Raw genomic sequence first — 13,803 nt, 5'->3', positions numbered from 1 at the left:
CAACTTTATTACAAAGCAATAGTAACAAAGACGGCATGGTACTGGTACCAAAATAGACAGGTAGATCAATGGTACAGAATAGAGGACACGGACACAAACCCAAATAAATACAACTTTCTAATACTAGACAAAGGTGCCAAAAATATGCAATGGAGAAAAGATAGCCTCTTCAACAAATGGTGCTGGGAGAATTGGAAATCCATATGCAACAGAATGAAACTAAACCCATATCTCTCACCCTGCACAAAACTCAACTCAAAATGGATTAAGGACCTTGGAATCAGACCAGAGACTCTGCAGATTATAGAAGAAAAAGTAGGTCCCGATCTTCAACATGTCGGGCTAGGACCAGACTTCCTCAACAGGACTCCCATAGCACAAGAAATAAAAGCAAGAATCAATAACTGGGATAGATTCAAACTAAAAAGCTTTCTCTCAGCAAAGGAAACTATCAGTAATGTGAAGAAAGAGCCTACAGAGTGGGAGAATATCTTTGCCAATCATACTTCAGATAGAGCACTAATCTCCAGAATCTATAAAGAACTCAAAAAACTCTACATCAAGAATACAAATAATCCAATCGACAAATGGGCTAAGGAAATGAACAGACACTTCACAGAAGAAGATGTACAAACAATCAATAAACATATGAAAAAATGTTCAACATCTCTAGTAATAAGAGAAATGCAAATCAAAACCACCCTAAGATTCCATCTCACCCCAATTAGAATGGCGATTATCAAAAATACAAGCAACAGGTGTTGGCGAGGATGTGGGGAGAAAGGTACACTCATACACTGCTGGTGGGGCTGCAAATTAGTGCAGCCACTCTGGAAAGCAGTGTGGAGATTCCTTAGAAAACTTGGAATGGACCCTCCATTTGACCCAGCTATCCCACTCCTTGGCCTATACCCAAAGGATCTAAAATCAGCATACTACAGAGATACAGCCACATCAATGTTCATAGCTGCTCAATTCACAATAGCCAGACTATGGAACCAACCTAGATGCCCTTCAATTGACGAGTGGATAAAGAAACTGTGGTATATATACACAATGGAATATTACTCAGCCATAAAGAATGACAAAATTATGGCATTTGCTGGCAAATGGATGAAATTGGAGAATATCATGCTAAGTGAGATAAGCCAATCTCAAAAAGACAAGGGACGAATGATATCGCTAATAAGTGGAGGATGACACATAATGGGGGGGAGGGAAGGGTTAGTGTTAGGGTTAGAGTTAGGGTTAGGGAGGGGGGCAAGTATGGAGGAAGAAAGTACTGTATAGAGGGTAAAGAGGGATGGGAGGGGTGGGGGGAAGGGGAAAAAATAACAGAATGAATCAAACAACATTATTGTATGTGGATTTATGATTACACAAATGGTATGCCTTTGCGCCATGTACAAAGAGAGAGACAACATGTATCCCATTTGTTTACAATAAAATAAAATAAAATAAAATAAAATAAAATAAAATAAAATAAAATAAAAAAAAAAAGGACAATCAGGTCCAATTTAAGCATTAAAAATAAATTAAAATGACAGGAAATAAAAATCAGCTCTCAATGTAACAATGAGTGTAAATGGTCTACACTCTTCAATCAAAAGACAGATTGGCAAATTGGATTAAAAAACAAACCCAACAATATGCATGTCTGTAAGATGTTCACCTCACAGGTCAAGACAACCATGGACTGAAGGAGAAAGAATGATGAAAGACATATCTTTCACATGGGAATGCAAACACTCAGAGGTAGCTATTCTCTTATCAGATGAAGTGGACTTCAAACCAGAAGTAATCAGAAAAGACAAAGAAGGTCACTTCATAATGCTTAAGGGAATCAGAAGGCAACAAGATAAAATAATTGCAAATATTAATGCCCCAAACAACAGAGCACCTATGTATATAAAATAAACCCTTCTCATTATTAAGAATCAAATAGACCACAATATAATGATATAGGGTGACTTTAACATGCCTCTCTCACCACTGGATAGATCATCCAACCTCAACTAAGGAAATATTCTAGAGAAATAAAAAATACATTTAATAATATGAATCTAACAGACATCTATATTTCACCTATCAACAAATGAATTCACTTTCTATTCAGAAGAACATGGAACATTTTCTAAAATAGACCATATTTTAGGTCACAAAACAAATCTCAGCAAACAGAAAAGTACCTTGCATTATATCAGGTCATAATAGAATGAAATGAGAAATCAATGATAAGATAATAAATAGAAGCTACTCTAACATCTGAAGATTAAATAATATGCTATTTAATGATAAAGGAATAACAAAAGAAACCAGGCAAGAAATGAAAACAAAATTCTTAGAAGTAAATGAGAAGATTGATACAATAAATTAAAATCTCTGGGATAGTATGAAGGCAGTTTTAAGAAAAAAGTTCACAGTATTGAGCTTATACATTAAAAGAATATAAAGGTAACAAATCAATAATCTAACATTACATATCAAGGTCCAGAAAAAGAATGAAGCCAGACTTACCAAAATAAAGAGGGGGAAAAAACTCAAATTAACAAAATTTGAGACAAAAAAAAAAAAAAAAGGAAATATTTCCACAGACATTATACTACTGAAATCTAGAGGATCATCACAAAGTATTTTAAAATGTATACTTCAATAAGCTAGAAAATCTTAAAGATACTGACAAATTCCTCTCATATGACCTACCCATATTGAACCACAATGATGTAGAAAATTTAACACATCAATATCAAGTAATGAAATTTAAACAAATATCAAAAACCTTCCCAAAAAAGAAAAGCTTAGGACTGGATGGATTCTCAGTCAAGTTCTACCATACCTTTAAAGAAAAATTAATACCAATCCTCCTCAAATTATTCCATGAAACATAAAAGAGAGAAACACTGCCAAACTCATTTTTATGATACCAAATCCAGACAAAGACACATCAAGGAAAGAAAACTTCAGACCAATATCCCTAATCAACATAGATGCAAACACTTTTAATAAAATACTGGCAAATCACATACAAAGACACATTTAAAAGATAGCGCACCACCACTAAATGGGTTTTGTCCCAGTGATGCAACATTTGGAAATCAATAAACGAAATAAACCACATAAATAGTCTTACAGACAAAAGTCACATGATTATATGAAAAAGCATTTGACAAAGTATATCACCCATTCATGTTTAAAACACTAGGAAAAACCAAACATAGAAAGAACTTACCTCAACATTGTAAAGGCCACATGCGACAAACCCAAGCCAACATTACACTGAATAGAGAAAAACTGAAAGCATTTCCCCTAAAAATAGAAATAAGAGTAGGAGGCCCACTTTCACTGCTTCTATTCAACATAGTCCTAAAAACTCTAGTCAGAGCAATCAGACAAAAGAAAGAAATTAAAAGGATATGAATAGGAAAAGAAGAACTCAAACTATCCCTATTTGCCAATGATATGATTCTATATTTAGAAGATCCAAAAAAACTCCACAATAAGAATTCTAGAGTTCATAAATAGATTCAGCAAAATAGCAGGATACAAGATCAATGCTCATAAATCAATCATATTCCAATCCTCAAATAATGAATCTGCCAAAAAAGAAATTACGAAAAGATTCCCATTCACACTAACCTCAAGAAAATAAAATTAAATACTTCAGAATAAATCTAACAAAAGAGGTGAATCTCCACAAAGAAAACTATAGAACACCAAAGAAAGAAATTGAAGAAGACCTTAGAAGGAAAGACATCCCGTGTTCTTAGGCAAAATTAATATTGTCAAAATGGCCACACTGCCCAAAGTGCTAAAAGACTCAATGCAGTTCTCATCAAAATTCAAATGACACTTTACACAGAACTAGAAAAAGCAACTATGAAATTAACTTAGAAAAACAGCAGACCCAGAATTGCCAAAGCAATCCCTAGTGAAAAAAGCAAAGCGGGAGCCATCACAATACTGAACCTCAAATTATACTACAGAACTATAGTAACAAAAACAGCATGGTATTAGCATCAAAACAGGCATGGAGACCAATGAAATACAAGACACTGAGACACATCCACATAACACAGTTATCTGATACTAGACAAAGGTTCCAAAAGCAAATGTTAGAGAAAAGATAGCCTTTTAACAAATGGTGCTGGGAATGCTGGAAATCCCTATGTAGACGAATGAAATTTAACTCCTCTCTCTCATCAGGTACAAAACTCAAAGTGGATAAAAGACCAATTAGATTAAAAATCCTGCAACAACTAAAACAAAGTGCAGACCCAACCCTCTAACATGTCAGCATAGGAACCAACTTCCTTAACAAGATACCTAAAGCATATGAAATAAAATGAAAAATCAATAAGTGTGATGACATCAAATTAAAATGTTACTGCACAGCAAAGGAAACAACAGTATAAAGAGAGAGCCTACAGAAAGGGAGCAAACCTTTGCACCTGCTCCACAGATATGGCATTAATATCTAGAATATGCAAAGAATACAAAAACACCAAGCATCAAAAATGAATAACAAATCAGTAAGTGGGCAAAAGAACAAAACAGATACTTCTCAAAAGAAGAAATACAAAGGGTCACCAAGTATATGAAGAAATGTTCAACACCTCTAGCAATTACAGACATGCAAATTAAAATTATGGTGAGATTTCATCTTACTCCAATCAGAATGGCAATTATCAAGAATACAAATAAGAAATGATGGGGAGGATATGGGAGAAAAGGTACACTCATACATTTTTGGTGAGACTGCAAATTAGGGTATCCACTCTAGAAAGCAGCATGGAAATTCCTGAAAAAGTTCTGAATGGAACCACTATATGACTCAGGTATCTCACTCAACAGTACATATACAAAAGATTTAAAATCAGCATACTGCAATGAAGGAGTCACATCAATGTTTATAGCAGCACAATTCACAACAGCCAATTGATGGAACAAAACAAGATACCTTTCAACTGATAAATCGATACATAACCTTCTTTGTCTTTTCTGACTAATTCTTACTAGAAATCTGCTTTGTCAGGTCTCAGAATAGCTATTCCTTCTTGTTTTTATAGTCCAAATGAATGGAAGATTTTTTCCATACTTTTACCTTGAGGCTGTTGATGTCTTTGCCTATGAATCATTTGCAAACAGCATATAGTTGTATAATGCATTTCAATCCAGTATGCTAATCTTTGTTTTTCAGTTGGGGAGTTAAGACCATTAACATTTAGCACTAGTATGGATATGTGTTTGTGATTTTCTGCCATTTTGGTTTTTTACTGTTTTGATTCTCCTTTAGTGGGTTATTCTTCTATTGAACTTCCTGTTTAAGAGCTTTGGGATTGTTTTTTAGTTTGTCTGTGTACAGTTTATCTTTGAGTTTTCTTTGTACTACTAGCTTGGTGCTCATGAATTTTTTTAGTTTATTCTAAACATGGAAAGTTTTTATCAACACTCATAAATCAATAGATTTCCTACACTCCAACAGTGATTCTGCTGAGAAAGAAATCAGGAAAATCATTACTTTCACAATAATCATTAAAAAATAAAATACTTGGGAATTAATCTATTGAAGGAGGTAAAAGATCTTTTTTATTTATTTTTTTTTCACTGCTGGGTTCTATTCCCAGTACCCAAACAAAACCAGATTGAAGCTTTCCAGCATAATTTGAAAAACTTTATGTTTCTACAGAGATTTTTAGATCATCTCATTTTGGTTTTTAGTTTTTTTAATTTTTTTTTATTTTTACTCATTTTGTTTTTTTGTTTTTTTATTTTTTTATTTTTATAGACTGCATTTTAATTCACTGTACACAAATGAGGTACATCTTTTCGTTTCTATGGTTGTGCACAATGTAGATTCATACTATTCATATAATCACAGATGTACACAGGGTAATGATATCTGTCTCATTCCACCGTTCTTCATACCCACCCCTCTCATTTTCCTCTAGGTAATCTAAAGTTCCTCCGTTCTTCTCTCAATCCCCACCACTCCACCCCCATTATATATCATCACTCACTTATCAGGGAAACATTCAGTCTTTGGTTTTCTGGGATTGGCTTATTTCACTCAGCATGATATTCTCCAATTCCACCCATATATCTGCAAATGCCATAATATTATTCTTCTTTATGGCCGAATAATAGTTCACTGTGTATATATACCACAGTTTCTTTATCCATTCCTCTGCTGAAGGGCATCTAGGTTGGTTCCACAATCTAGCGATTATGAACTGAGCTGCTATAAACACTGATGTGGCTGCATCACTGTAGTATGCTGATTTTAAGTCCTTTGGGTATAGGCCAAGGAGTGAGATAGCTGGATCAAAAGATGGGTCCATTCCAAGTTTTCTGAGGATTCTCCACACTGCTTTCCAGAGTGGCTGCACCAATTTCCAACTCCACCAGCAATGTAAAAGTGGACTTTTTTCCCCACATCCAGTAAAAGATCTTTATAATGAAAATTATAGAACATGGAAGAGAGAAATTGAAAAAGACCTTAGAAGATGGAAAAGACCTCTCATGTTCTTGGATAGGCAAAATTAATACAGTCAAAATGGTCATATTACCAAAAGTGTTATAGAGATTAAATATAATCCCCCATAAAAAATACCAATGACATTCTTCACAAAACTAGAAAAAAATCATTTTAACATTCATTTGGACAATGAAGAGACCCACAACAGCCACAGCAGTCCTGAGCAAGAGCAATGCAGGAGGCATCACAATACCTGATCTGAAATTATACTACAGAGATACAGTAACAAACACAGCATATACTGGCATCAAAATAGACATGAAGACCAATGAGACAGAACAGAAAACAGAGACAAACCCACATACTTAAAGGCATCTGATACTTCACAAAGGTGTCAAAAATACATGTTGAAGAAAAAATAGTCTTTTTAACTAATGCCACTGGGAAAACTAAAAATCCATATGTAGAAGAATGAAAACAGATCCCTATCTATTACCCCACACACAAGTCAAATCAAAACGAATCAAAGACTTAGGAGTTAGAACAAAAACTTCGCAAATGCTAGCAGAGAACAGAGTCAACCTCCAACATATTGGTTCAGGCACCAGCTTCCTTAAGAAGAGCCCAGAAGCTCAATAAATACAACCAATAATCAATAAGTGGATGCCATCAAACTAAAAAGCTTCTGAACAGAAAAGGAAATGATTAAGAGCATTAAGTGAACCCACAGAATGAGAGAAAATCTTGGTCAGATGCTCCTATGACAGGAAATTAACATTTGAAATATATAAAGAAATCAAAAACTACACATCAAAAAACCCAAAAACCCAATTAATAAATGGGCTAAAGAACTAAACAAACATTTCTCAAAAGGAGAAATACAAAGGTCAACAAATATATGAAAAAATGTTCAACATCTCTATCATTTAGGGAAATGCAAATCAAAGCTGCACTATGTAACTCCAGTCAAAATGGCAAGAACACAAATAATAATAGATGCTGGTGAGGATATGGAAATTCTTGATGGGACTACAAATTAGTACAACTACTCTGGAAAGCAGGATGGAAATTCCTCAGAAAACTAGGAATGGAACCACCATAAGACCCAGCTATCTCACTCCCTGGAACTTATCCAAAATATCGAAATTCAGCAAATACAATGATACAGTCACTTCAGTGTTTATAGCAGCACAATTCACAATAACCAAATTATGTAATCAGTCTAGATGCCCATCAATAGATGAATGGATTAATAAAATGTGATCTGTATACATAATGGAGTTTTACTCCCTCAGAAAGTACAATGAAATTATGGCATGTGCTGGGAAATGGATTGGAAGTGGAGAACATGATGCTAAGTGAAATAAGCCAGACCCTGAAAATCAAGGGTCAAATGTGTTCTCTCATATGTGGAAGCTGGAGTAACTTAAGGGAAAGAAGAGCGGGGACAGAATATCATAAAAATACTGTGAAGTATAACAAAGAGACCAAGAGGGAGGGAAGAAGGCATAGAAAGGAAAGGAAATGCAGAAATGAATTTAACAAAATCACACTGTGTACATGTATAAATTTACAATGGGGTTTTCCACCTTTACGTATATGTAGAAATCACATAAAAATCAAAAATAAATAAATAAATGAGCAAAAGGAAGATCAGGAGAGTAGTGGTAGGAGAATAAAGGGAGGGAGGAGGGGAGGGAAAGAGGGACAACAGGGACTGAATTGAGTAAATCAAATTCCATGTGGTATGATTTTTGCCCAAATGAACCCCATTACTATGTATAACTATAACACTCTAATAAAAAGAAATGAAAATTATCACTAAATAATCACACAGTTGTGAATTAACACAAGGCATTACCACCTGCTTTTATCAAATCACTAAATTTTTTAAAGGATATATTATAGCCAAAACTGATATAAAAATTAAGAAAACAAATGCAACAAAATTCAGTTTCCTCACTGGCTCAATCATTCTGATTGTGCAATATTACTTAATGCGTTTACTTAAAATTCTGCAATGGATTGATTCACACAATTAGACATATCCTCTCTCTTAAATATTCAGGCATACATATGCACATACACATCCATATTATAATTACATATTTTTGAATAGATATACAAATACACGTGCTGGTTACATTCCTTTTATGTATACATATATAGAAAGACTACCATGTTTTTGCAGCCTTATTTGCTTCTGTCCTTTTTAATAAAATATATATAGTAAAAGAGAAACCTGACATTTGATTGAAAACAAATGAGTGAAAACCTTCTCAAGACAAAGAGAATGCCACAAAAAAATATCATTTTGAAAAACAAATCAAAAGAATATAAGGATTTTATAAAATTAACTTTCACATTCTATTAAAATTTTACTATAAACAACTCCCCTTCAAGATAAATAAAGTGCCATTTTAGAACCATCCATGAGTATTTTTAATGGTTTTCTGGGGGGCATTACCCTTTATTTTTTAAAGTGTAAAATTATATTGCAATGAATTTTAGCTGCATTTATGAATTTAAGCCTTCATTTTAAAAAGTCAAAACCCATGATTCTGAATATGTTTTTTGAAAACACATTTTATTTCAAAATGCAATAGCCTTTATTTTTTAATGATTACATTTTAGGATAACTATTTGAAGTCAGTTTCCTGCTTTGCAACATCAATTTTTAAAAAGCTATGGGTCTTAAGTGAAAGAATATAAATTAATGCTACTCCCCACTGATGGGTTTGAATATATAACTTGTTATTTAAAAGAAAATAACATGTATTAAATTTCCTATAAGAAGTTAGATCCAAAATTGCAGCATGGATTCCATTCTCATTGTGTACCTTTATTTTTGCATCAATGCCATTTTTTTCTTTTTTCCAATGTGCTTCTTGCTTCCTTAGTTTCTCTAGGTCATTTAGCAGGTCAGTGCAGCGGGTACTCAATTTCTTATTTTTCTCCTCCAGATTTTTTATAACCAGCCTGTTTTCCTCTTCTTTATTCTGTACACATTCCTTAGTGTCCTGTAGAACAGTACCACAAGGGCCGATAAACAACAACAACAAAAAAGGTGAGAACTAATCAGCAAATATAAACTGTGCAGTTTCACCCTCACAGCAGCTTCTTCTATATTTGATGGCCAAGGTCACCTGTGTACTTTTATTGGCCTCTTTTCATGCAGGTGGATGGGTCATATTTTTTCACTGGATGACAGCTTTGATGAGTACACATTTGCAAAGAGCCCATTAATTGATCAAGCTGCCTTTGATGCTGTCCCCAGCTATTTTTGAGACCCACACAGACATATCCTCCCAGACCTGGTTTTATCAATTAATAATGCCAGTCCCATCAGAATCTAATTACTAGAAGCCACATATTCACACTCCTACTTTCTTAGCTCCATTTCCATCATTAACTATTTATCTGAAAGTTATAAAGCTTGGAGTCTTAGCTTTAAAGCATTTTTCTCTGAGTTTTTGCATGTGAGAAAACTGTATGGTACAGCAGGGCCTTAGGCAATTTTTTCATCCAAGCCTGTCACTTTCTGTGCCACAAAATGTAAAGCAGAACTTCAAAAAAATACTCCTATAAAACTATGTTCAAGTCAATACACCTTAACTTCTTGACTTTTATCTTTAAATTTCTTCTGCAAGTCATTTAATTCTTTCCTCAAGAACGTATTTTCTTCATCTACTGAAATCTTCTGTTGTAGAAGGTCATTTATTTCCTGTTTTAGTACTGATTCTTTCTGTAGAAAAAAAAATTAAATTATTGGTGAGCTAGTATGTCTAAGAAAATGTTTAGATTTTAATTGATAATGCTACAGTATTAACTAACTTTCATTAAAAAGTCTATCATAATTCTCATTTTCTATGACATGCCCATGGATTTTCAAAAAACTAGGTTATTTATTAGTTTCAGTAAAATGGGCAACTGTTTTAATAGTTTAAGATGAAGAACACATAAAAACTGGACACTAAATATTAAGCCACACTGAGAAAGCAAACTTTCAGTATTTAAATGTATGACAGGAGAAAAAAACTATAAAGCATTCTAATAATAAATATGTATATATCACTAAAATAAGAATTACTATTCTCTTATTTGAAAGTCATTTGGGGAAAATTTTCCAAAAAAAAAAAAAATTATGGTCTCATGAAGATAAAGCCATTCAAAGAATAAAAATAGCTTGTCTCAGTATTAAAAATATCTTGCTCATTAGACAGAATATAAGATTGCCATAATTTTTAGCTAAATATTCTTCTCACCAGCATTAGATCAATGATACCTAAAAACTCAATTCTTGGCTTTGTTTTTTTTATATGGCTTTTCTCTCAGAAAACTCACTCTTTCTCTTGACTTGTATTACTCTGTATGAAAGAGTAATTCATTATTCAGCCAAGCCTCTTCCAATCAACAATCTCATATTTGCAACTTTTGATATAATACCTCCACTGAGATTGTCTGTAGCTACTTCAAACTAGCATGCTGAAACCAAAATTCATATCCTGATACACTTTTCTACATTTCATCACCTTTTGTCAATCCATTCATGCTTTCAACTAACTAAATACTATCTGACCTGACAGGCTTATTTGAAACCTTCAATTGGACTCAACAGCACCATCTGTCTGTCAACCAAGAAGCAGACAGATCAAAATAGAAAAACTTTCTATTTTTAAAGCAATATGCTCAAGTAGAAACTGATCTTTATTCCATCTCTGACCTATCATTGATGCTGATCCCTTAATAGAAATTTATTTTGCACTTCTATATTTATTCCTTATCAAACCCTCTCCAAAGAACTTAAGAATGACATGGATATGAGAGAAAGATTCAGGGATGTGATGAAAAGTAGGTTGAGTTTAAGGGAAAAAGTAAGAATATCTCTAACCTATAAAAAGTTAATATTTTACTTTTAGTAAATGAGTTTAAGTACTAAACACATTCAAAATTAATCTGTGGTAAGTAGGTTAAGAAAAAAGAAAAAGATTTTTTAAAGGAGCTTGTATCCAGGAAAGAAACACAACCATTATCTTGGAAGTCTCCTATATGTTATTCCCTTATACTCTTAACACCGCTTTAACCCATTCCTCCAGGGGTAACCCCTATTTGAAACTGTTTCCTATCTTTATCTCATTGTTCTTTATAGTTTAAAAACTATGTATTTAACATATAAAAAAACTGTGTATTTAACATATAGTTTAGTTTAGTTTTTAACTGAACACATATTAAATCATACTATACATAGTCTGTCTCACTATACTTGTTCAAAATATGTTCCCAAACTGAAACTGATCCATACCGATAGACATAGCTGCAGTTGATAATTATGGTGTATATTAGATTCTAATATATAAATATACTATAACATATTAATCTCGTCAGTATATGTTTCAGCTGTTTCCCATTTCAGGGAAAAAGATTTACAAACAACAGAGCAAAGAACACTCTCAAATATATCTCCAGGATATATGAACAAGAATTTTTCCCAAGCAGTATTTTTCAAACTAAGAACTATAATGTAGTAATAGGTCATTAAATCAAATGAGTCATTAAGTCAGCATTTTTTTAAAAAATGAATACAATAGAAAATATCAATGATATACACAAATTCCTAAAAACCACAATGCCTATAAGAATAAACTTATAAAACAGGCAAACCACATAAGTTAAAATTGCCTAAATTTTTGTCATGCACAATTTGAAATTTTTATTTCATTTAAACATTTTGAAATTCACATTTCATATACATTGTTGAATGTTTACCTTTATTACATGTAGTAAGGACAACTATTATATGAAACTTTCATTCCATGTGTGTCTATACTGGGTCGTGACTGAGTCATATTCATAAAAGTCTGGGAAAAACTCTCTAGATCATATATACTTAAGAGATGAATTTGCTAAGTAATAGGCTATATGCACTTCAAGAGTTCTCATCACTCCATATCCCCCACTAACACTTAAGAGGAAGGCTGGAGAGTTTTTTTTTTTTTACAAATCCTCTAAGTATAAATGGAACCTCAATATAGTTTTAATTTTTTCCTATTTAAATTATTAGGCCATAACAAAACGTCAAGACATTGGTCAAACAGCATAAAAATAGATACATAAATGGCTCATTTGCAAGTCACAGTCCATTCTTCTATTCCCATTTTAGGTCTTACACTTTTTCAAGATTCAACTTGCAGCTCCTTTATCCTGCATGAAATTTTCCAGAACTAGCCCAGTATTTTGTAATTTCTGTAATCTCTAACTTTCTACATTGCTTATATGATTCATTTGATATAAAATATACTACCTACTTCCTGATTATCTTTCTACATACTCATTATCTTCCAAACAGGATTAGTGGAATTTACAGGTGAGATTTAAACTGAATGATAAATTCAAAGGTGTAAACATTAAGACTCTTAAAAACATGTATACACCTATTATTCTAACACTGGGTGCAGTGGTGCACCCCTGTAATCCCAGAGGTTTGGGAGGCTAAGCTTAGGAAGATCACTAGTTCAAAGCCAGCCTAAGCAAAAGCAAAGAGTTAAGCAATTCAGTAAGACCCTGTCTCTAAATAAAATGCAAAACAGGGCTGGGGATGTGGTTCTGTAGTCAGATGCCCTTGAGTTCAGTCTCTGACACCCTTCACCCCCACCAAAAAAAAAAGAGTATCTGTCATCAATTCTGCAATTTATTTAGTTTCTAGGACAGAAAGACACTAAACAACTGACTGAAAAGTTTTAGAAGGGTTCTCCTATTAAACTAAGCTAAACTTAACAGGCACTAACAATGTGACATCAATACCAAGTTCTTTCATATGATTACTTAATAATTTAAAGTTTGACATTTTAATGAACTTGGGAATATACAAGGACAAACACAGACCTAATGTGTAAATAAAAGTACATAATAAGGTGAGTTGTTGGTTAAATAAAACTAACAATTTTACAAATATAAATATATTTTATAATCAGTAATGTTATACAAAGATGCTAAACTGTATGGTGAGATAAGTAAGCAAAATAAGATATTACTTTTTATATAAAATAATGTCATACAATGTTACATCTGTGTAACATTACTGATTATACAACATTTTAATGAAGAGGAGTCATGTCGGTTTATCAGTTTTATTCAGAGAATTGCTAAAGCTTGAAAACTTGTAAGTCTATAGAATTCAACAGATTTTCCTAATGAAATGAACTCTCAATGATCTATTTTAAATAATGAAAGCGTAGACATATACATTTTAAATTCATTTTAAAATTAAGCTTTATAAAACTTTTTCAACAAACCTTTCTAGATAGAGAAAATTCTTAATGGTTCAGCTT

The 13,803-nt window shown here is 32.9% G+C and overlaps 1 protein-coding gene across 15 annotated transcripts in view; it reads right to left on the bottom strand.

The window, feature by feature from the left end:
* The window catches only part of CNTLN (centlein), a 376,749-nt gene that overhangs the window by 259,088 nt on the left and 103,858 nt on the right, over positions 1 to 13,803 (bottom strand). For 14 of the 15 annotated variants that reach the window (XR_013759640.1, XR_013759641.1, XR_013759642.1 and 11 more), the window contains exons 4-5: positions 10,086 to 10,220; positions 9,316 to 9,495 (exon numbers count right to left, since the gene is read on the bottom strand). Coding sequence is in view for 11 of the 15 variants with exons in the window: in XM_079113161.1 (XP_078969287.1) it covers positions 9,316 to 9,495; positions 10,086 to 10,220 (315 nt within the window). In the remaining 4 variants the exon portion in view is untranslated. The remainder of the gene's footprint in view (positions 1 to 9,315; positions 9,496 to 10,085; positions 10,221 to 13,803) is intronic. The other variant, XM_079113162.1, reaches the window with a different exon arrangement.

The sequence above is a fragment of the Sciurus vulgaris genome (genome assembly GCF_902686455.1).
Source record: "Sciurus vulgaris genome assembly, chromosome: 15".
NCBI classification, from domain to species: domain Eukaryota; kingdom Metazoa; phylum Chordata; class Mammalia; order Rodentia; family Sciuridae; genus Sciurus; species Sciurus vulgaris.
Note: the sequence above shows the minus strand (reverse complement) of the source record. Positions and strands in the feature narration are given on the sequence as shown.